Here is a 24,612-nt window from a genome sequence, read left to right on the forward strand (position 1 = left end):
CACTAAAAACTTTGTATGAGAAGTAAAACTCAAATATCAACAGAAGAGAATATAAAGAATGAACTAAGACAGGAAAGGATTTCTTTATGAATCTCCAAGAAGCCATCTGTAAGGAGAAACAAATGAGTTTTCTTACATCAAAATCAAACATTCCCATTTATCAGAGAGCAGCGTGAGCAGTGTTAACACAGCTGATGGCAAGACTGGAGGGACATGTTTCCCTCTCCTTGATCATCAAGCTCCAACCATATTGGCCTTTCTCTCCATCCCTTAAATAGACCACCTTCCCTTCTGCCTCAGAGCCAGTGCAGTCTGTCACTCTCTCTGAAAAGTTCTTTCTCCCCTGGTTCAGCTAACAAATCCCCACTCATCCTTGTGATCTCAGCCAAAATGTCTCTCCTGTAGAAAGGCCTTCCCTGACTGTGCAGATTAGGGGAGGTTTCTCTGCATGTGCTCTCATTTCACCTCCTACTTTGCATCCATTGCTTTCATTGCAATTGCAATGACAATCATTTATGGAAATCGTATTTAGTGCCCATCTTCCAGATTAGGTTTGTAAGCTCCAGGAAAGCAGAGGCCACCTGTTCAGTACTTGGCACAGTGCTTTCTGCCTCGTTGGTACCTTTAAGATGTTAATGGAATGAACTGATAAGGGGCAATTGAAAGAGGACATATTCCATACCACATGCCAAATGGGTGCTACAAGCCCAGGGAAGATTCCAAGCACAATTTAACCTTCATGTCAGGAAGAATTTGGGGTAATGATGGGTTCCCCTGCTTCCCCTGTCACCTAGAGACTAAACATCTCAACTCTCGTTTCTATCACCTACAGTTCCTTACACCGCCTTAGGTAGTAAACAAGTATTTGTTGATTGTATATCTGCGCAGCCTTGTCCCCACCACACTGTTTTCTCTGTTTAGGTGATCACATCCACCGTCCTGAATCGTTTGCCTTTTGAACGCTCTCTTTGACAGTGGATGTCAACCTTCATTTAATTACTTCTTGTCTTGACAACTCTCTGTGGACTCTTAATTTGATCTGGGCATTCAGTTATTCAGCAAATATTTATTGAAAGCCTCGTGGGTGCCAAAAAAGTGCCAGGCACATAAAAAGCTGGCAGTCCCCTTCCAGTGTTGACATGCTAACATGACAGCTCTAAAGAATCGTTAAACAGAACAGCTCAACTTAGTTAAATATTGAGAGAGACCTAAATGCACCCAAATTTGGGCACAGCACAGCACGCAGTTGAACAGGAATGCTACGATGGAAACACTGGACCTGTTCCCAGCTGATTTTGAGCAAGTGCTTCAGAGTGTAGCTTCGTTATTCACGGCTGCCAAAGTTTTCCAAAAAAATAAAGATATTCCAAAGTAAAATAGAAATGATACTATAGTGTTGTTTTTAAATACTTGTAATGCTTTTAATAGGGTCAATTCAAAGACAACTAACGCATCTTATTGAAAATAGTAATGAGGGTCATAGACACATTTGATGCTTGCAGAAGATAATTTTACCAACTACCCTTCAGAATGATTTTAACGTCAGCTCTAAATGTGTCAGTTTTTTTTCTAGTCATATTAAGAGTTAGTGTTATTTAGTGAACAGTGAGCAGTGAGCAGTGATGAGTAAACAATGATAATATATTGGCTAGTGATGTCCTTGTTATATTAAGTTTCCTGCCTACTCAGAGATGAGTATCTTTCTGAGGTTCTTCCTGGAGTTCTACATCTTAGAATTTGGTGGCCTAATATATCTTTCTAAAAAACTTTTTAAAAACAATTTTTAAAATAGTTTTATATATGCAGAAAAGTTGTAAAGATAGTGCAGAGTGTTTTTTATATACTTCACACCCAATCTCCCCTATTACTAGTATTTGACATTAGTAGGGTACCATACTTTTTTTTGGTCACAATTAATGAACCAACATTGCTACATTACTAACTCAAGTCCATCCTTCATTCATATTTCCTTAGTTTTTTTGCCTAATGTCCCTTTTATGTCCAAGGATCTTACCCAGGATACTACATAGTTGTCATGTTTCTTAAATTCTTCTTGGTTATGACTTTTCTTCTTGGTTATGAAAAGTTTCTCAGACTTTTCTTGATTTTGATGACCTCCCCAACTCTGAGGAGTACTGGTCAGGTATTTTGCAACCTATCCTCAGTTGAGATATGTGTGATGTTTTTCTCATGATTAAATAGGGGCTATGAGTTTTGAATAGGAAGACCACAGAGGTAAAGTGTCATTTTCTACACATCTGAGTTCTGACAATTATGTTCAAAAACTCGTCCTTAGAAAAAGTGCTACATACCTCATTGCTGAATATCACTACGGTCACTTTCAAAGTACTCCCCTTGGGAAGCTGTGCACCAACATCAGTACCTAGTCCACCCCTGAAAGCAATTTTGGAACTCTTTTTCTGGAATGGCCATTAGAGCTGCCGTTGTATTACCCTTGATGTTCTGAATGTCAGCAAAATGTCTTCCTTTCAGTATTTCCCTTACCTTTGGAGGCTAGATCAGGTGAGCAGGGAGAGTGTTCCAATACAGTTATTTGCTTACTGACTAAAAACTCCCTCACAGAGAGCGCCCTGTGAGCTGGTGCATTGTCGTGATGCAAGAGCCATGACTTGGTGGAAAGTCCAGGTCGTCTCACTTTCTCACGCAGCCTTTTCAGCACTTCCAAATAGTCAACTTGGTTAACTGTTTGTCCAGTTGGTACGAATTCATAACGAATAATCCCTCTGATATCAAAAAAGGTTAGCAACATCGTTGCAACATGTTCACGAACGTGATTGTTAGACTTCATATATCAAAGAGGTAAAGTGTACTATCATACTATCAACATGGCATCACTGTTGACAGCCTAGGTCACCTTGCTGAGACAGTGTCTGTCACATTTCTCCATTGTGAAGTTACCGTCCCCTTTCCATGCTGTGCTCTTTGAAAGGAAATCACTACGTGCAACCCGCCTTTAAGGAGTAGGGAGTTAACTATGGAAATTATTTGGAATTCTTCTATATGGGAGATGTGCTTATTCTCTCCCTTTTATTTATCTACTCAGTCATTTATTTATATCATTATTGACTCATGGATATTTATTTTATGCTTTGGGTTATAATTCAATACTATGTTATTTATTTTGTTGTTCATATTCTTCCAGCTTTGGCCGTTGGGTGCTCTTTTAGTTGTCACCTGTGTCCCTTTGACATCCTCCCATAAGTGTGGGATATTTTTCTGTTTGTTTCATTTGTTTTCTGAGCACTTCCTTCCTTTCTGGCACTAAAAGACGCTCCAGGCTCATCTTTTATATTTCTTGCCCAGTGCTAGAATCAGCTGTTTTCGAAGAAGCCATCCCAATGTAGGTTTCATTTATTTATTTGTAGGTTTCATTTATTTATTTGGTAGAGTTTATACAGTATTTTGGTAGCCACTGTGCTTGCCACTTGACACACATTGTCTTTCTTAGTCCTCATATCAACACCATTCAGTAGCCTTTAATTTCATTTCATCGATATAGAAACCGAGGCTCAAAGGATGTAAATGACTGACCCAAAGCCACACTGTTAGTAAAAAGCAGAGCTGGGACACAAGTTCACATCTGTCTGACTCCACAGTTCACACTCTGAACCTTCACTCCACAAGGCCAGCCTCCCTTATTGTCTAAATTAACATCAGACGGAAAGTATGTTATTGTGAACCACCCTGAAAAGACAAAAGCCAGCCAAACTCTACTCTGGAAAGACCCCTCAGGATTCCAGTCACGCTGATCCCTTCCTTCTTTGAATGTCATTTGCACTGAGAGTTGAAAGCCTTCCCTGAATGTGCAAGTTGTTTCTGTGCTGTCTTGTGGTTTTCTCCGTTTATCTCAATTCCCAGATCAGATTGTTAGTTCCTCAGAGGGCAAGGAAAATATACTGCCATGTAGGATTCTCAAGATAAGTAATTTCTGGAGGCCACATTACTTCAGAACAGACTGTGGCTAGAGGGCTGCCATCAAAGCGAATATTAAAATCTGTGCCTTTCACACCAGGGGAGCATAGATATCAGTGGAGGTCCTATCACATTGTTGTTATGATAATTTTGCATTGATTCAGGGTCCCCCTGGGCAAAGAGCTTCTGAAAGATAAAAGTCATATCGTTTCCATCCTCCAGGGCCTGGAACAGTGTATGACATGTTCCGGGGTACTCAGTCAGTGTATATAAAATGCTTAAGAGATGCTCTGGGTTCAGGGCCAGAGATCACCTATTCTTGATTTACACACCATGTTAATCTGCTTTCCTCTTAAGACGGCAGTAGGATGAAGTGGCATTAGAAGGAGACAAATTGATTGCATGGAGAAATGATAGGTCTCTGCTTCCTTTAAAAACCCCACTGAAAACATGGAGAACAAAAGTGAAAAGGAATACATTTGCATTGTCGTAGAGAAAGGGAGAGAAAGTGACGGAGAGAAAATTATGGAAAGTGGGCAAATGAGAACTGGATGTCCCTATAGGATTGAAAGCCACAGTATGTAGTAGGTAGACCAGGGTCACTTATCTGTGAGACATTTTAGGTACAGTGTCATAAATAGTAAGTAGTGTAGTGTAGTAAGTAGACCAGGGTCACTTATCTGTGAGACATTTAGGTACAGGACCTTACCACGAAGGTCCTAATGCACCTGGATTGGGGCTGAAAAAGAGGACTCTGAAAAATCTGCATATAGACCAATTACAGTCTCCATTCTATCTCCAGATCCCATGCCCAGTTGACCCAGCTAAGCAAATACCTTTCCCCAGCCTAGCAGAGACTACAAGGATTGTTTTCTAGAAAGTTTGACCAAAGGGCCTCTGGGCTCATGCCGTTAGACACAGATGAAGTCAGGAATGAGGCACTGAAATAGGTTCACTTGAAAGTCTGTCCCTGAACAACAAAATGCCCAGCCCCCTTCTCCTTTCACACTTGGAACTCTTCTATCTAAAGTTATACCCACCACCTTCCTGGCAGGAGTTAGAGAATTCCTCTTTGATGAAACTAGCACACAGGTACTGACTGCCCACAGATACTGACATTTGGAGGTTCTCCATTGAGTTAGCCAAATCCCCACTATTGTACCCTATGGCAAGTTTCACCCTCTGGAAACAGAGATCTTCCAACCAGCTTTTTGGTGAGTGAGTCAGTCAAACTAGGAAGGGATAGTATAAAAAGGATTGTTCAAAGAATAAGAAAAAACTCTTGGAAATTGTAAGTGTGATAGTAGAAGTTTTTTAAAAAAAATCAACAGAAAGGGAACTTACAATTGAGGATATTTCCCAGAAAAACAGACCCTAAAAAACAAACAAACAAACAAAAGGATTAAACTTAGAAAATGAAGCATTTCTTTTTACTCCAGGATGGCGAACACACAATGCAGTATGTAGATGATGTATTATAGAATTGTACACTTGAAACCTATGTACTTTTACTTACCAATGTCACCCCAATAAATTTAATTTAAAAAATTAAAAAAGAAAAAGGACATGTGTTTAAAGAACACCTACTTGGCTCAGATATGGACAATATAACATAATCATACTAATGCAGAGTCTGAATATTAATTTAACCAAATTTGTAAGGAATTTTGCAGATATTCAGTGAATAATGTCTAAAGTTGATAAATCAAGAGATCATAGGCCACACAGTGGGAAATACCTAAAGGAGCTTCCTGGTGTCAACGTAAGAAATGTCCAAACCTGTAGAGAACTTTTCCAAGAGTTTATCTGAGCCAAAACCGATGATATTTCTGGGAAGCACGATCTCAAGTGCTCCAGCAAATGGCAGTTTTGCAGGTTCTTTTATATCTTTGGAATTAAGGAGGGAAAGGAAAGAAGATTACAGGAAGGTGGGAGAAAGCAAGGTACAGGATAGTTAGCAAGATTATGTGCTCCCTTGAGGGTGGTTATGCCTTTGAGGAGTCTGGAAAAGAGGTTTCCTTCTGGCATTTCAAAGGTGTGTTAACCCAGATGCACAAGGAAACGGGCAGGGCTGGCTTAAACCTTTTACTAAACAAGCTATAGGCTGGGGCATGATGACTGCCTGCCATGGGCACTTCCTGCCCAGTTAGGAATTTATGATCTCATCACCTGTGAGGTGAGACACACCAGCAAGCTGAAAGGTCTTGCATTGGTGAGAGATATGAACCGTTGCTCTTTGATGTCAGTTTTGTAGTATGTGTACTGTTTTGATATAAGAATAAATAGTACAGTTTTTCAAATCAGATACAATCATTTTAAAGTGCCGTCATGATGGAGCCATTTAGTATTCAAATAGCCACATACATAGAGTAGCCCCTGGAGGGCATCGTGGATCTCTATGTTCACTTCAGCAGTCTAGGGTCATCCAGAAAAAATTTGATTCTGTTCTGCCTGTTTTGCGTTACAGACACAGATGTGATGGCGATTCCTCTCTAGCAAAAGGCTGTATGCTTTCATTCTTTGGGGAGAGTACCCCCCAAATTTGGGGATTGTCCTCCTCTCCTTCTGTAGAAGAGTCAGTGCACTGTCTTCCTTCCAAGTCTCCCAGGCAGCTTTGCCCTCTGTCCAGAACCATGGACTGACCTGGTCCAGAGCTCTCGTCTTCCTCACCAGCCACAGGTCTGCCAGTCTCCTCAGTTAGTGAAAGTCACAGACCACAGAGCAGGCTCTCCTGCAGCAGAAATTAACTTCTCCAGGCCCAGAGGCTGCTATGGTGAGTGGGAGGAGCACCGGGGAAAAGAAGAAGCTGAGAGGACAGAATTTAGCTTCTCCTCGGACATGACAGAGTGTTTCCCCAACTTGTTCTAATGCCCAGAGACCTAAGGGACTCTTAGCTTGGGTGGTATTTTCCTTGTTTAGTCTCGGTAAGCACAACCAGAGAGCCGCACAAAATTGCACCACCCAGCTGCTGTGTCAGGTGCTTCACATTTGTGAGCCGGTTAATGTTTTTTTTCCCCTGGTAATCTTACTGTGATGGGGTATTTGGGAGGATTACAGCAATGTGTTCCAAGCTAGCATGACACTCTTTGTTTAAACCCTGATGTAGCAAAGACTCTGCTTCACCAGAAATTAGTATATTAGAACAATTAACGCTGAATTACAGTATTTTGACATGGTAATAAAAAGGAATGGTGGCTTTTTTATATCTCTTGCTGTAAACCTTGATGTAAGTTGTTAGGAATTTTATTTTTTTTTCCCACAGTAGAATTACTTAAATTATATTAAGAGTAAGCAGGTGGCATTGAAGATACTGGGATTTGAAAAATAGTAGTGAAACAGCCAGATATAGGGAGATCTTTTGAAATATGGAAACAGAGAATGTTGGAAATGGAACAACTCCCTGACTCATTGCACAGACTGGATCTAAGGATTAGGAAGGGCAAAAGAAGGACTTCCTCATTTCTCTTCCTCCATCCCCTTTTCCCCCACTTTTGCCCCTTCATTTCCCCCCAACCCCTATCACGCCTCCCCCTTTCCTCCTGTCCCCTTACCCTAACAACTACAGGGGACTTACTGTGTGCCTGACACTGGGCCATATGTGTTAATTACATATAGAATGTAATAATTTTAATAATACATTTTAATAATTTAATAATACATATTTGTACCATCCTACATATCAAGAAACCGAGGCTTGGAACAATTAAGTAATTTGCCCCAAGTTACCCAACTAGGAAATGGTATTGATTGGAAACTAGATGGGCTGACTCCAGGCTCCTACTGCACATCTGGCACAGAGTGAGTGCTCAGTTACATTAGCCCTGAGATTGTAGATGCAAAGAATGAACCACAAAACAGTTAAATGATTTTCTCAAGGTCACACACTGTTCAATGGTAATGCAGTTTATCCAATTCTCTGATTCCAGGTCGCTCGTCTTTCTGCAGTGCCAGGTTGCTGATTATACAAAGAGAAATGTTAGAACATTAACTTCTAGAAACATATAGCCTCCTGTCCAGATTCCAAGTTCTGAATTTTCACATTACTTGAATTGTTTTTAAGTTTTAAGCAGAACCGCTAAGCACTGCCAGAAGTAATGCCAAAGAAACTGTTTCTGGCTAATACTTATTTCCTAATGGACAAAAAAAAAAAAAAAAAAAAAAAAAAAAACTATGTCAATATTAGATTTAATGTATTTCTTCTTCCCTGAAGCAATTTAAAAAATAAATAAAACCCTTTTTTATCAGGCAAAATGTTGAGGGGGAGGGATTACAGTGAGTCAATCGTTGCCCTGAGGTAGAGAAGTCATCTTCTGTCTCCCTGACAGTAGGACCACAGCTCTCACCCAAGGTTGACTGGTTATTCAGGGCCTGAGTACTGGTCATCCATTTTAGCCATTGACTTTGAGTGCGAAAGACCATGACTCCAGACTATCTGTGGAAAACATGTCTTGGCAATGGCCACCCCATGCCCTCCTTGGCCTGTGGGAACCACCTCAGGACAGCCCTGCCACTCCGCCATAAGCGGGCACTCAGCGAGGCTCGCTAACCCCATCCTACACCCACCAGTTTTTGAAGGAAAAAACCATTAGACAATCAGTCTATAACCTTCCCACCTCCATGACCTCCTTTTTTCATGTCAACTTGATCAAACTGTATCTGTTCTTTTCAAGGCTCAGCTCACGCATTAATATCTCCTTTGTATGCCACTCCAGAGCCTCAAGTTATGAATAATCTTACCCTTCAGGAAAGTTCTCACACACGTGGTTTGCACCTCCCTAATCACCCTACTGTTCTCTGTCTGATATGATATCTGTGCCCATCTCCTTGTCCCCATTAGAACATAAGACTTTCAACGTAAAGACGGGAGTCTTGCCTATCTTTCCTGACAATTCTTAGGGCGATGTTTTTTTCTGTGTTTGGGATTCAGTGCGTACTGGTATTATTGAATATTCAGGTAGATATATGCCAAGATGTCACAAAGTTCTGGAAAGACAAGAATGGCACTCCATATTCTTTTTTCTACACACCTATCTGATGACTGACATGTTCTGTCCATGATGCAGCCTTTAGTTGATAGCTTTAGTTTACTCCAGGAAAGGGAGAACAAGTAAGCCAGGGGGTGGCAAACCATGGCCTGTGGACTGAACCCAGCCCACTGCCTGTTTTCATGTAGCCAGTGAACTAAGAATTTATATTTTCAAATGATAGGGGGGAGAATAATATTTTAAGATACAGTAAGATTACTTTAAATTTGAATTTTTTAATGACATGATGTTCAGATTTCATTGTTTATGAATAAAGTTTTATGGGAATACAGTCATACCCATCTGTCTGTGGCTGTGTTGCAACCAAACAGCAGTTAGAAGGTGAATAGTTACCACAGAACTATATATCCCACAAAGCCTGTATATTGTTACTATCAGACCCTGGATAGAAAAAGCGTGCCAACCCCTGTTTTGAGTCATGCTTGAGAAAGGAATTGGGTGGCCTTTGAGATAAAGCACGAATTGGATGGAGGCAGAGAAAGGCTGAAGGAAAAGAAATTTGGAAACAAGAAAAGGAAGAAAAGAGAGGCAGGAACCTAATGGGAGATGCCGGGTCTCCTGGATTTCGTGTATCTGGGTGGCAAATATCTCCACAAAGAGACTTCAGTCTCCTGAGGAGCACCTGGATTCTGACAGCCGGTGGACACGCCAGAGGGGCAGACGTTGAGTATTTTACACAAGCTTTCTGGTCTCCATTAAGGACTCTGTACGGTTCCTTAGGAGAAATTGTAAACTAGGAAGGATAAGATTAGGAGATTGTCAGTCATTGCTGATCACCCCACGTGCCAATGCTAGCACTGCAGGGTGCTAGGTCTACAGGGCTCAGTGTCACCCTTTGTCTCTGATTCGAGTGTGTGTGTGTGTGTGTGTGTGTGTCTGTGTGTGTGTGTCTGTGTGTGTGTGTGTGTCTGTGTGTGTGTGTGTGTGTGTTAGGGAAATCTATTTTGAATGTGTATCTGTCTCTCTGTGTGTCTCTTTAGAGGAAATCCATTTTGGATGAATGCCAGTTAATTATCACGTACGTGGGGATCATTAAACATTTGAAGTTTTCAAATCAAGACACATCAGTGAGAACTTGGCTGAAACCAGTGCAGCCCCTTGAGAGTTAGGATTTCAGTTTTTCGTTTAGAAATCTGCTGCCATTTTCATGTGTTTCTCTTATTTTCTTATTACAGGGTAATGCCCTGTATTTCAAATCAGCCAGAAATGTGACAGTGAACATTCTCAATGACCAGACTAAAGTGCTAACTCAGCTGATCACAGGTAAGAGAAGAAAACTTAGCGGTGCTTGGTCCACGCTAAGTACTCAGAACCAAAAATTGAATGAAGCACCATGTGAACTAAAGAAAGAAACGTCTGCTAACACATTTTACAGTGTGTTAGAGAAAGAGATGGTGGCATGTGGTCCATGATTCTACTAAAGGGTAGCGTCTTGTCATATACACACATTTAACTTATGCAGATTCAGTAATATTTGTTTAGGGTGGAATAAACTATTTTCCATGTAGCATAGCCCCTAAACAGAAGCCAGCTGCTTCATCGGGTGCTCAACCACAGATAAGCTTTCTGCTCCAATGCTGGAGGAAAAGCTGACTGTGTTGAATTAATTGAGAGAGAGCCCAGTATACACAAAACCATGCACACCATACTTCATGGGGTGTAAAGGGTCGTTTGAATCCATGCCATATTTGTGATACGTGCTGACTTTGAACCTTAATTCAATTGCAAGTTGCAGATGTACCTTTACTGAATATGTTTGTGTGGTTCCTTTTAACTTAGCAGATCTGCTCCTTTCCGCTATGGAAAGCACCCACTGGGTTTTAAGCCGCATGTTCCTAAAATTTAAATGAGGATTGGTTATTCACAGTCATGCTTGCAGTGATAAACATGGGCCTCATGGCCGTGGTAATATGTTGAGTGGTATGGCCAGGGCCCCCTCTGTAGGTTATACGCAGCAGTAAACAGGAGCCATTATTCACCCCACAGTGGAAAGGGAAAAGGGTGTGCGTCTGAATGTCATTGTTATACTTCCAGGCAGAGAATGCCATTTGTTTAGCTCCAGGGCTGAGGGAAAAGTATACAGATGGACATTTTCTGAAGCCAGTTGCCCAAATGCCCTGAAACGTTACTGTGACTACAACATCTGGGGCCCCACCAATGCACATGCCATGGGAAACAGGTGCCTTTGTGCCCAGAGTCCTGCTGGGGAAAGATCCCCAGTGTGTGGCTTGCAGGAGCACTGCCTGTGGATGTCTGGAGCTCCACAGCCCGGGGGTGACTTGGACCATCTACCAGGGAAAACGCAGGGGTGGCAGGAATCGCTGCACGGCAGAGCCCATAATCCATACACACGTTGTTCCAGCCTGCGATTGCATGGTTCGTGGTGCTCGTAGGACATCTGACCTAGTCACAGTGCTAAATAACTAAATAAACAGCTTCAGTGAGCAGTGATTTAAGTGGCGTGTGTGAAAATTACCTCCAGACAGGAAATAAATCCAACCTCTAGCCCCCAGACTTCCGCATCCAAAAGGAACTTATTTAGCCCCTTGATCATTTGCCATTTATTTGTAGTGGGATATTTGGTTTACTTGAAAGATTTTGTTTTAATAAAGCCGAAACTGCCCAAATTATTATTATTCAACAAGAGTCAGTCAGTCTCTCTCTCCCCTTCCTTCTCTTTCCTTCCCTCTCCCCCTCTCCATCTCCACCTCCTCCTTTCCATTTTCTCCCCCTGACTCCCCTCTTTTCCTCCCCTTTGCTCTCTTTCCCCTCTCTACCCTCCTCTTCCTCCTTCCTCTCCACACTTCCCCCCTTCCCACTTTCCCCATCTTCCCATCTCCCTTTCCCCCGTGTTCCCTTTCTCTCTTCCCCTTCTCTCCTCTTCCCTCTCTTCTTTCGCTCTGCCCCTTCTTTCTTCCTCCTGTCTCTCCCCCTTCTCTCTCTCCTTTCCCTTCTATTTTCTCCTCTCTCTTGCCTCCCTCCTTCCCAGCCTTCCGTTTTGCTGTCTCCCCTGCCCAAATCGGGCCCTCTTGGAAGCTGGCAAATCTATCCCTAACTCGGCAGGCAAGGCCTGAGATAGCTAATATTCAAATGAGATGAGCAAAAAGCCATCTATCCCCAGCCAGCAAGAGCCCTTTAGGATGATTTCTGGAGAGGACAGATGTGTCCATAGTATAATTGTACAGCATTCCCACACACACAGCCCTACCTCTGAAGAGCTCTTTCATGGTTCTCTTTTTACGGTTACACACATGCACAGGACAGAGCACTTCCAGGAGCCCGTTTCTTCTAACGCCTGTTATACCTGGTAGTGTACCAGGTGACGCACCTATCCCACAGCAAATGACTCCTGCCGTCCAAGAGGCCAGGTTTACTAAGGCAATCCAGAGGAGTCATGAATTGTCCTGCTCATCTACAGAATGTTTCAAAAGCCCAGAAAAAAATGCCAGTGTTACCGATTCAGGTAATCTTGTGATGCGAAACAATGTTTTAAGTGGTAGGTAAGTTCCTAGGCTAGTCCACAAATGCCCGTTTGACTGATACTGCAGCTGATTTAGTGTCACCTCCGTGGTGGAGCTGGACAGGAAACCCTTCCTGATCTGCAGGAAGAAAAATTGTGGGGGGGCCTTCCCCAGCCTCTTGCCAGAGTGGGCAAACGTCCCAGCATCAGGGGAGGTGGGGAAAGCAATTAGGCTGCATGGCCGCAGGCCTGTCCAGCTCCCAAACTGGTGGCCGTGGCATGACTGGGACCCTGCTAATGCTTCCTGGTCAGATCTCCCTGTTTGGGGAATCAATGAAGAAGACGACTCACACACAGACTGCCACGCACAGATGGAGAGTAACTGAAGATTAGTTTCCAGTGACGATTAGTGACTTTTTTCCATCCCACAGAGGAACAATGGGTTCACCCAGGGACGTCCTGAGCAGTCTCCAATTCCATTTGCATTTCTCTCTAGAATCATTGTTTTGCGATTTCACCATGTCTGAGGAGGTTTGGCAGTCCCAGGTGAGATCAACAAGAGCACAAGCCGACTGCCATTGAGCCAGCCCTCGGGGGGGTTTCCGCCAAAACTACCAGTTACTGACCTTTGTGTACCCAAATGGTTCTGCCCATGGAAAATTCCATGTCGTATTCTGAGGAGCCCTGAAAAGCAAGATAACGTGTGTCTTGTGTTCTCTGATTACTGCCGTCTCCTCGGCACACTCTCCTGTGTGTCTCATGTCCCATTCATAAGTTCAGAGGAAGCACATCCCACACACAGGCACGTGTTCTCGACTCCTCAGGGGCCACATCTCATGTTATCACCTAAGTCCACGGAGGGAGGCAAAGGCCGGGTATTCATCCCCTACTCCTGCCACCATCTCGCCATCGGACTGGATCCAGAGTAGGCAAGCGGTGCTCACCTGGGACCATTTGGAGGTCATTCATTCATTCATTAGCGCTTCTTGACCTCTTGAACCTCAGTCTCCCTTCTAAAAAAAGGGGTAACAACCCCAAAACATTGACAAATATTACAGATTTTCCTGAAGTTTTTGGTGTCACCAAGAAGGCAGCCGCACCTTAGCCCTCCTCTCAGGACACCTAATCCGAAGCCCTCATGGACATCTCTGTTCTGTCAGGATCTCTCTAGCTCTGGTCCCCATCGTTCTACTTCCCCTCATCCTCCAAAAGCTCCTTTCCTAGCTATTACTCCTGTGTTGGCTCCAACCCCCTTTTCCTTCCTAGACAAACAAACACCCCTCTTTCTTCTGTAGAACAATTTTGAGAGCTCAGGCCAGACCCAGATCTGCCATTAGCTCACTTGGTGACCTTGAGGAGCCCTTAACCTTGCTGCCATTTGCTCTTCTCAACTACAGCATGGAGGCAGTCAGAGAAGATAACGTCCAGGTCCCACGCCATTTGCAAATGCAGTGCAATACCTGCTATTTCAATTCCCCACTCATTAAGGAGCCTTTCCAATGTCCTTATTTTTGTCAGCGGGCTAGTATGGATGTTCTGGAAAGAGATCAGGTCTGCCAAATTGACATGACTATGAGAATGAGGGAAGTGCACTCCAAGGTGCTTATCATTAATTCTCTTCAATATGCTGTGGCCACTGCATTGGAAAAATGGTCATGGTCATTCATGGTCGCAATGCTGATGACAATCACAAGAGCCGTCCTCTGCATTTCACAGCACTTTTCTGCCTACAAAGTTCTTTTTATACACACAGTATAGTGTGATCCTTTTGATCCTTTTAACCTTTCTGTGGGGGTAGATAGAATAGGTGGTGATAGTACAATTTTATGGATGGCGGAAAATGAGATCTACAGAAAGATCAAATGATTTGCTCAACGTCACAGTACCAGAAAATGAGAGAGTTGAGACATAATTCTTATCCTCTGATTCTTAGACTGATAGCATTGACAAGAAAAGGAAAGCAGCCTCAGACATCAGGGGCCAGCCCGGCACTATTAGCCAGTCCTCAGTGTTCTCCTGTTTAACCATAAATAATTTCGTAGAACATCCACAACACACAAGGCCACTTGGTGGCCATGCAGGATAAAGACAAAGGAACAGCAAAGACAGCTCTGAACACAAACATGTCTCCGAACAAAGGTCATTCTGAACGCAGACAAAAATGAGAACATTTACCCAAACCACAAACTGAACAAACATCTCTCTATCCTAGCTTGTATGCCTGTTTTTTCTTTATCCATGACAGTTCTAGCATTGCTCTGGTCTTCCCTACTTCTAGAACAGATTTATTAAGATAACAGTTATAAGATGACTCCTACTCCCCGACAGCATTTAATCCACAGCAAGGCTTTGCTTCTTTAAGCCCTGGCCCAAATAACCTCATAGAAGGCCAAATACTACAGTAAGTTCTTCCTTGTTACTGAGATGTGTCGTGTGCTTCCCCACATGTGTGTTTTCCCTCCCAGCAAGGCGTGTTCCTGGTGGTGTCTGCCTGGGAGGCATTGTGGGCCCTTTCATTACTATGTTTTATTCCTAAGTAACGCTGTCTGGAAAAATAACTCGAAGGAAACAGAATTCTATCTCAGACTCTCCTGGGCAGATTTGGTTAAATATAAATATAATTTTTTTTCTGTATGAATTTCTAGATCAAAAGATAAGTTCCTTTTGATCCGAGCTAGGTTCCATGAGGGTGATTACACTCCCAGGTTATTCTGATGAACTTCACGTATTCAGGTGGCTCCAGCTCAGATACACTGAAATGTCTCCTTTCTTTTTTTAGGAATTCTAACACGTGAACCTGTTTGTTCCCCATACTACCCAAAATTCTCTGTGGGTTTTATTTATTTATCAATCAGTGTTTAAATTGACATCTGTCTGTCTCCATCAGAAGATAAGTGTTATGGAAGCAGAGGGAGACCTTGTCTTCTGCAGGCCCACCTTCAAGAATAGTATCTGTTGTCCTATGACAAACCCTCGAAACTTATTTTTTATGGAAAGAAATCCCAGCATAAATGGTTCAACAACTTCCTAGGCAAGTAATTGCAAAATATTATAGCCTTTACGGCCAGGAAATTATTGGTACACTGAGGAAACAGAGCTGTCTGATGTCAAATGCAGCCAGTGGATCGAGGGTACAGACAGAGTGAGATAGATTTCAACTGAATGTACAGGCACCCTTTCCAGCAGTTAGGACTAGCCAAAGATATGCTGGTTGCTTCTAGAGGTGGTGAGCCTCTTTTGCCTCGATACACTCAAGCCTATACCTACAAGTATTTGACAGTAATTTGATGGTTAGCTGAGAGAAATCTCATTCAAGCATTAGCTTGAAGGAAAGGCATGATGGTCTTTAAAATCATAGCCTGAGAGCATATGATTAAAATTAATTGACAGGACATGGCTAAAGTCATGAGACTGATTTTCACGGTTGGCTTCTGAAAGCCAATCCACTTACATTAAAGTCCAATACAATCTTGTCAGATGTATGCACTCTATGAAGAGCTCATTGTAATTAAATGCAAAGAACCTCATGCTCTCTTCTCTCTCTCTCTCTCTCTCTCTCTCTCTCTCTCTCTCTCTCTCTCTCTCTCTCTCTCTCTCTCTCTCTCTCCTCCACCTTCTAGGTCCAAAAGCCATAGAAGCTTATGGCCAAAAGTTTGAAGTAAAGACAGTTTCTGGAAAATTGCTCTTCTCTGCGGATAACAATGAAGTCGTAGTAGGAGCTGAGAGATTACGAGTTTTAGGTAAGGAAACTTTAAGCATTTAATCGGTCTGATGCTATTATGTACATTTGAGAGGAAAAGTGAAATGGTTTCTGGATTCTCTTAAAATGAGGCAATTGAACCTGTCACCCCAGAGCCTGGTCCCTGGTGAAAATTTCTCAACTCATGAAGTCTTTGTGGCATGTGTGCCAACACTGAGCTTTGAGTGGGATGTGTGCTTATGACAAGAAATATAAGAGGGCACATCTGTCCTCACATTGGCAGTCTTGCAAGAAGCAGTCAAGACCTGTGTACCTATGTACCTGCTATCGTGATTACTAAACCTGGTTCTAAGCTAAGAATTACCTTTGTTTGTGCCTCGGGAGTGGTGACTTCATTGAAAATCTGCACAATTGAGTTTTAGCTCTGTATTACTTCGGTTGACCTTTGTGAAGGTTTTATCTGGGTAGAGTAAGTGTTGGGCTTGTTTTAACCTATTAAGGTTTGCTTGATTTTGTGTGTTTAGTTTTTTTCCACTCTATATTAAAGGAAAATTCTAGAAGAAAAAAGGTGTTAATGCTGAGAAGGTTGGCTTTGGTTTGGCTTCTTTAGTCACGCTTTTTGAACATTGAGATGTTAGATGATAAATCCTAAAGGTTCTAAAATCAGCCCTTCAGTTCTAAAATCTTTATTGAAATTCTCTTACTTGAACCCAAACCAAAGTGCTCTCGCTGCCTCTTTTGTAAAAGTTCAGGAAAAATACATTACTGCTTTAGATTTTTCATACCAAGGGAGGAAGGATCATTTGCCTACCTTATAATAACATGACTCAGTGCTTATCTTTATAACTGGATTTTAAAAATTGCATAGTATAAACAGCAAAAAGGAGTGAGCACCTTTTATGAGCAGTTTGTAGTTTTATAGTTCTTAATCTATGCTTAAAATTTTATATTTCCGTCTTTTGGAAAAAACTACAAGCCACTATATGCACAGACTACACAGGGAGTGGGGTTGGCTGTCCCACAGCCTTGGAAGCGTATTACAAGGCCCAACCATTATCTTCCTCCTGAGCTATTTTAAAATGGTTCCTTTTTTTCCCTTTCTTTTCTTTCTTTCTTTTTTTTTTTTTTGTACATTGTGGCTGCAGTATTTGTGGTAGAATATACTACAATGTGGATCATCTCTACTTCTGTGTATATTTATTCATTTTTTATTAGACCTCAGACACAATCTTCTTTATTCCCTCTCTTTGCTTGTAGGATGTGATATAGGTCGTCATGCACTTTGATTAATATATTAGAAATGTACAAATCTGTTTTGTACTTTTTATACTGTTGGATAATTACAGTGAAAATTTTACCAGGTTATTGAATAAATTTGGTCTTAGTAGCAAAAAAAAAAAAAAAAAAAAGGAATCATCTAGGGAACCTCTGAAAAGTTTATGTTCATAGATCCAACCATGACTTACTGCATTAGAGGCTCTGGCGGAAGGGCCCAAGAATTTGTTTGTAAAAACCCTGGCAGGAATTTCCGTGGTCTTGCTGTCACAGTCCTTGAGTCTGAGAACACAGCCGGCTGTACACCAAATGGTCTAGCATGGTGGTGTAGGAGTTGCGTGCTGGAGCTAACCTGGCTCTTAATCCCTGCTTTGTCACCTCTTCCTGTGTGACCTTAGACACCGTACTGACATCACTAAGCCAGCTTGCTTTTCTCAATTGGACTACGAGCATCTACCATCTCGAGTTATTCCTAGGTTTAACGAGATCATGTGATATTCACTTATCACAGCGCCTCATACGAAACAGTCCTCAGTCCATGACAGCTGCTGCCGCTGTTACTACGCGTGCTACTGCTACTGTTCCAAGTACTAGTACGACTTTCCCTTCTATTGCTGCCTAAGAGTTACTGAAATGTGGTGGTTAAAAGCTCAGAAATGAACCCATTCTGATCTTAACTCATCTCTATCCTTTACTATTGGTGTGCCCTTAAGCAAGTTATCTAACCTCTCTGTGCCTTTGTTTTCTTCATCTATTAAATGGGGGTCCTAGAAGTATCTAACTTCCAAAGTCTTGGAAAAATTGAATGAAATAATCTGTGGAAGTTGCCTAGTTGGTTGGTTAACAAATGGTACATGTTCCTTAAGTGCTAATGTGAAATTACTATTTGTTCTCTGTATTGTTAGTTTCACTAGGTATCTTCTTCCTGTTTCACTGCTGTCCTGGCTATCACCTCCGCCCTCAGTTAATCAACTTGCCAGAAAGTGCGTGCTCGCTCTCTCCTTCTCTCTCTCTCCCTCTCTCCCTCCCTCCCTCTCTCCCTTTCCCTCCCCCCCCATTATCCCACCCTGTACTCTCCCACCTGCATTTCTCCCCAGCTCCCCTATCACCGTTACTTGCCTCATTATGCTCACCTATCTCAGTTTCAAAACTCAGCATCATCCTGACCAGCATCAAGCTGAGCAGAGTTAGATGACAGTGACCAACCTGAGGTGGCTCAGTGGAAGTGAGGGTGTGGGGTTCAGAGGCAGAGAGCCAGGGGCATCTGATCCCTGGTCCTGTGCTCCCCTGTGCCATGCTCTGAAACAGCAAACACCCTTGATGTATCAGGGCCTTGCTTTTTCCTATCTGTAACAAGAGTTGTCTAGAGCAGACATTTTCAAACAGTGTTTTTGAATCCATTAAAAAAAAACACAACTTTTAAATATAAAGAATTTATATCCAAACCCAATAAATAAAATATATAAAAGACCAGGACTGCCCTGGGTTATAGGTGGGGCTTGGGAGGGAGAAAGGTCAGAGATTGGACTCATAGCCATGTAGTTGCATTCTTTCCCCCTCTGTGTCCTTTGGAGACCTCTTAGTGCTCATTTTTAAAACCCCTTAAGTGGATAGACTATCAAAAAGTAGACCACTTGCTATGATTCTGATATCATGCTTTATATGTACTATTATACAGAGAGTGCCAAAAAACTGTATACACGTTTTAAGAAAGGAAAACTGTATTAAAATTGTAATAATATATACCGATAACGAAAGATGAATACAAGTGATGTGTAAACATTTTTTGGCACCCCCGGTATTTACACATCCCCATTACATTATAAGTTAGGCATCATTGTTATCATCCCCATTTTACAGATGACAGACCCGAGCCATAGTAAAAGGTGAGAGCTAGAATTCCCAGCCAGGTATTCTTCAGGCAAACTGCTTTACTTTAAAGCACTATACAGGTCAGACAATTAAGTTCGCAAACTTTCCACAGTGCATCATATGTTGCTGCCTTCTCAAATTTGTCCCATTTTCAGATGAGTAAACTAAGGCTTGAAACAGTGAAGAAATTTGCCCAAGATCAGGCGCTAGTTAGGGATAGGACCGATGTTCAAATCCTTGCCTATGGACTCCAGCCTCAGTGCACTTAACTGCATATAAGTATATTAGTTCTGAGACCCTTTCCAACTCTCACAATTAATGTTTTTCTCTATTATTTGCAGAAATGACACTTTCCACATTAGTTCTAGATTTTGCGGTTTAATAAACACACACACAAACACACACACACTTTAGGCTATTCTCTTTTTCAATAGTACTTTGCTATACCAGCTCTAAAATCATTGCCCAGGGGAAAAAGTGATGGTATCGCTTGCCAAGATCTTTTTGTATAAATGGTGTGTGGCACTTCCCATTAGTTTCTTAGTGCTTCATAAATCAACTCATTGCTTTAAAACCTGACTTTGCAAAGATACAGGATAATTTTAGATGTCCAAACACTTTAGTTGAATCTTAGTGTACAAAACTCTAGGATGGTGTCAGTGAAGAACCCCTCCACGCCACCGCTGTGTAGACTAAGGGCTGAAAGATTATTGTAGTTTTCAGTCACTTCACGGCAGGTGGATATTTCTGTTGTTGCTGCTGCTTATGCTTGTGATGTGTCACTTAGAGAATGATTGAGGATAAAATCTGTCTCTCTCCATCATTAGAAGCATTTGTTTTCTCATGCAAAAAAAAAAATGTAGAAAGAAAGCAGCATCATAAAGACCACTGCTGCTGCCTGTGCTGAGAAGATTAGGAAATGACCACCCCGCAAATCTCCCATCAGCCTACTCAGTGAAATGAGCCTACTGTGTTGCAGACATGAGCTTCCTGTCAGCTGGGATTCAGCCAGATGGTGTGGAAAGAGAAATTTAGGCGTTTTCATTTTCAGCTTAATGAGAAGTCTGTCTTTTTGAGTTGTCAGACTGCACAAGCTCTTGGGAGTTTTGAATCAGGATGCATATTTCGTGGCAGAGTCCAACAAAACCTGGGTTTGCAACCTTGCTCAACCATTTAGGATCTGAGTGATCTCACCCTAGTCTCCTTCTCTCTCTAAGCTTTCGTTTCCACGTGTATAAAACAGAGAGAGGAACACAATACAGAATGGAAATAATGATGAATGAATATAATAAGAAACACATGCAAAATATCTCTTATTTTAGTTATTGTTAAGTGGGAATAAGCAGTAGAAGGTCAGAAGGAATAACCCTGAGAAGATAATGCCTCTTGGATATAGGAGCCTAGCCCTTAGGCTCAGAGTAATTGTTTAAATTCTTCTCTGGCTAACTACACACACCTGTTCAGTTTTTAAGACAATGGCACACACCTTGAGTTATATGGTCTCTGAATGGTATGGCAAAAGGACTAGTAGCCATGCCTCATAAAGAATGATTCAGTTATCATTCGGGAAATTTTTATCCTGGAAAAGAGATGAAGGCATCAGTGTAGGCAGACTGTAGTTGCCAGTCTCTCAAGTATGCACGTCTTTCCTGAGGAAAAGAGAGCAGTCAAGAGCCAAGGAGCTGAGTGGTTGAGAGTACAGGTTTAATCTTGGTTTCTGTCATCTGTCAGCTGGTGCCCTTGGATGTGCGACTTCACCTTTCTAGGCATCCTTCTATTCTTTAATGTAGTGTAACAATGTCTGGCTCTCACAGCAGCTGGGAGAAGTGGATGGTACCTTGTATGTAGAATGAACAGTACAGAGCGTGGTACCCAGTAAGTACTCAATACATGCTAACTGTTGTCATGTTAGTGATTTCTGTCAGCCCACTTGAGCTTCAGGGGACCCATCAGGTCCTAAAATTTTACAGAGGCCTTGTGTATTCACAAAAGAGGGCATTCAGAGAGAAATTGGCTTCCGTCTTGTAGGACTATTCATATATAAGGTAAGCTTAGACAAGTGGATTTTTCTGGACACAGCTAGGGCCAGAATAGACAACACTTTTATGGGGTAGGAGATACTGTACCACCCATTTTACCTGGGTACATGTAAGGCTGGTCTTCCTAACATGTGTGTTCTCACATTAGACTTAGGTAGTGGAGGGATTGAAGACATGGGTTGGATTCTCAAAACTGGAGGGTCTCTCCCTCCACTCACTAAGACAGTGGGTTTCAAAGTGTGGTTCTTGGATAGGAGCATCAGCTATGGTTTTCTTGTTAGTCAAGCAGACTCAAACCCCACACCTGACCTACTTGGATTGTGTGGCTCCGCATACTGAACAAGCCTTCCAGGTGGTTGTGATGTACTCGGAAGTTTGTGAACCACTGACCTAGGACAGTCACAACTTTGTCGTGTGCACTCAGCGGATGTCAGGCTTCAGCTTTTACAACTTCATTCCAGAAAATCTACAAAATAAATATAGCTAGCATATGTTGAGGGCTTACTCTGTGCAAGATGCTAAACTAACCACTTACCACGAATCTGTATTTGATCCTCACAACAACCTTTAAAAAAAAGGGCACTGGCTTATCACCTTGATATATAGAGGAGTAAACTGAGGCACAGAGTAATGCACCCACTTGCCCAAAGTTCCGCAAAGAGAAACTGGTGGAGTCAGGATCTGAATCCAGGCAGTCTTCCCCACTACTCAGTGACCTCTTTCACAGTAATCTTCACCTTCCCCAAACTCCAGAGCACGTTGGCATCACAGTGAGAGGCAAAGAACTGGGCAATGGTTTTCTCTATTCCTCTGCTTTTTGCCTTCTGCATACTCTGCTCTTCCCACAATCCTCCCACATCTGACTGTCTCTGCTTCCTTCACTAACTCATCTTTCACCTGGTAAATGACGTACATTCGTACTTGGCATGACCTGTGGGTTCCCCCAAAGTTCAGGCTTTGTTTTTCTCTTTTCACATGGGAAATCCCACACTTATACACAGCTTCAACATTTACTTTTTTCGGGTGACCCCCAAATCTGTTTTTGCCTTAAACTGTCTTCTTAATTTTAGGTCCAAATTCCCAACAGCCTGGACTTTCTGCATGGCTGCCTTTCCATCACTTGCATTTCATCACTGATAGCTGACATGCCTCTCCACCAAACTGCCCACCTCTCCAGAATCCACTTTCCTAGTTCTCCACATGAGGCCTCCATTCCCCTCATTTTCAAGGCCTTGCTTTCATTCAAATACCAGACGCTGTCTTTCTTCATATGGGCATGAATGGCTTTACCAATTTGGGGTTGTCCATATTACAAAGGTAACTATTTAGGTCTGACACAGAAAATGTAGCTTTCTAGTCAGGCCCCTCCTCTTAGTTACCAAGAAGGTGTAAAATTACAAAGAAGATGAGGTGTGATATAGTTTAGCTTAAATTATAGAACAACGTTATTAAATATTATACAGGAGTGGTCTTTAAAAAGCAGCAAGCAAATGGGCAACATAAAAGCCTGCATCTGAGAGGCATCTTCAGGGAGACACCAGGAAAAACGTAATTTTGATTTTCATTAATGACCAATTTCATTGAACAATGAATTGGACATTATAGCATTTATAAACAAAGCGTAATTATAAGTTGTCATTCTAATTGTTAATTAGGTCTATTTGTACTCTAGATTAGTTTTTTAAATATGTCCTCTAGATGCCACTTGATGCTAATTATCCGAGTTACATTATTATCAATTGAAAAACATTTTTAATTAAGTCTAAAGCCAGTTAAATTAGCATAAGATTTATAGAAATTTAAATGCAGTCTGATGCTTGTTTTTTTTGGAAGACATCAGCTGATACATGCAGCCTTTTGAATTAGTTTTTGATGAAACACTCAACTGCAACCTGGCAATTGATAATTATGATGAAAGGAATGGGGTGTTCTGAGAAGTGTTCATTCATTAAATATGTGTGTGTATCATATATATATATATATATATATATATATATATATATATATATATATATATATATATATCTCCCAATCTGTGCGACTGGCGTCGTGGAGATACAGAGATGAAAGTCATTGCTCCTGCTCTCTCAGGGAGCTGTCTGTAATCAGAGAGATGAGACACATATATAGATATCTGAGAGCCCAAGCAGAAAACAAGCTGTTTAATAGGATAGAAACAAAGTGACTGTGGAATTACAGAATCCAGCTATGGAGGTGCAGTGTCTAAGAGAAAGTTTAGAAAGCTTCACAAATGAAGAGAGAATTTGAACTATGTCTCAGTATGGATTGTGGGGGAAGCTTAGAGGGGGAGTGCTTGCTTGCGGACTGGAATAGCACATGTTTAGTAGTCAGGACTCGATTGGTTTAAACAGTATAAATCCAACTCACAGCACAGGTGGGGAGACAGAAAAGTTCAGTGGAACCAGCCTCAAGCTAGATCCAGTGGCTCAAACAAAATTCAGTCTCTCTCTTTCCCGTGCCATCTCTGACTTCTGTTTTCCAGTCTTATATTTGGTCTTCAACTCTGCCGGTGAGCAGAAAGAGTGCTTTTCTTCCTAATCTAAATCCAACAAAGTCCTCGGTTTTACTCTGACCAGACTGACTTGGGCCATATGCCCATCCCTGAACAAGTTTTTGTGAACAGGATGATAGAGTATGCTGTTTATTAGTGAGGCCTGGGTCACATCCCCTCTTCCAGAGCGCAAAACATCACTGGAGGCAAAAATGACAAAACTGAACCTGTCCTACTTCAGGGACATCAGGAGAAGGCAGGGTTCTTTGGAGAAGACAATAGTGCTGGGACAAATAGAAGGCAGCAGGAAGACAAAAAAAGAGGAAGACCAAACATGAGATGGAATGACTCCATAAAGAAACCATAGGCACGAGTCTGCAGGAGCCGAGCAGGGCTGTGAGGACAGGACACTGTGGACGTCACTCATTCGTAGGGTCACCAGGGGTCAGAACTGATTGAGTGACACGTAATGCACAAAGAGCTAAGGTTGGAAAAATGACTTAGGGTGAGATAGAGGAGGAATTGTCCAATAGAAAATTGGGGTGTCATTACCAGGAAAGGGAATAGATGCTGAGCAAAGATTAGCAGCAAATATACATTATACTCATCAAAGGTATGATCAGGGAAAATCATGACCACGATCCATGCGACAGTGGAACCCCGGATTGTGAAGGCTGTTAGTGGAAGACACTTTATAAGTTCTCTCCCTCTTGCTTGCTCAGCTCCAGTACACTGTCCCCCTTCCTTCATCACCAAGTATGTTTTCACCTCCCAGC

At 42.0% G+C, this 24,612-nt stretch overlaps 1 protein-coding gene across 3 annotated transcripts in view; it reads left to right on the forward strand.

Moving 5' to 3' along the window:
* The window catches only part of SGCD (sarcoglycan delta), an 822,468-nt gene that overhangs the window by 677,534 nt on the left and 120,322 nt on the right, over positions 1 to 24,612 (forward strand). For all 3 annotated transcript variants that reach the window (XM_081035952.1, XM_081035953.1, XM_081035954.1), the window contains 2 exons: positions 10,154 to 10,241; positions 16,059 to 16,178. In XM_081035952.1, coding sequence (XP_080892078.1) covers positions 10,154 to 10,241; positions 16,059 to 16,178 — 208 coding nt within the window. The remainder of the gene's footprint in view (positions 1 to 10,153; positions 10,242 to 16,058; positions 16,179 to 24,612) is intronic.

The sequence above is a fragment of the Rhinolophus hipposideros genome (assembly GCF_964194185.1).
Source record: "Rhinolophus hipposideros genome assembly, chromosome: 23".
NCBI lineage: Eukaryota > Metazoa > Chordata > Mammalia > Chiroptera > Rhinolophidae > Rhinolophus > Rhinolophus hipposideros.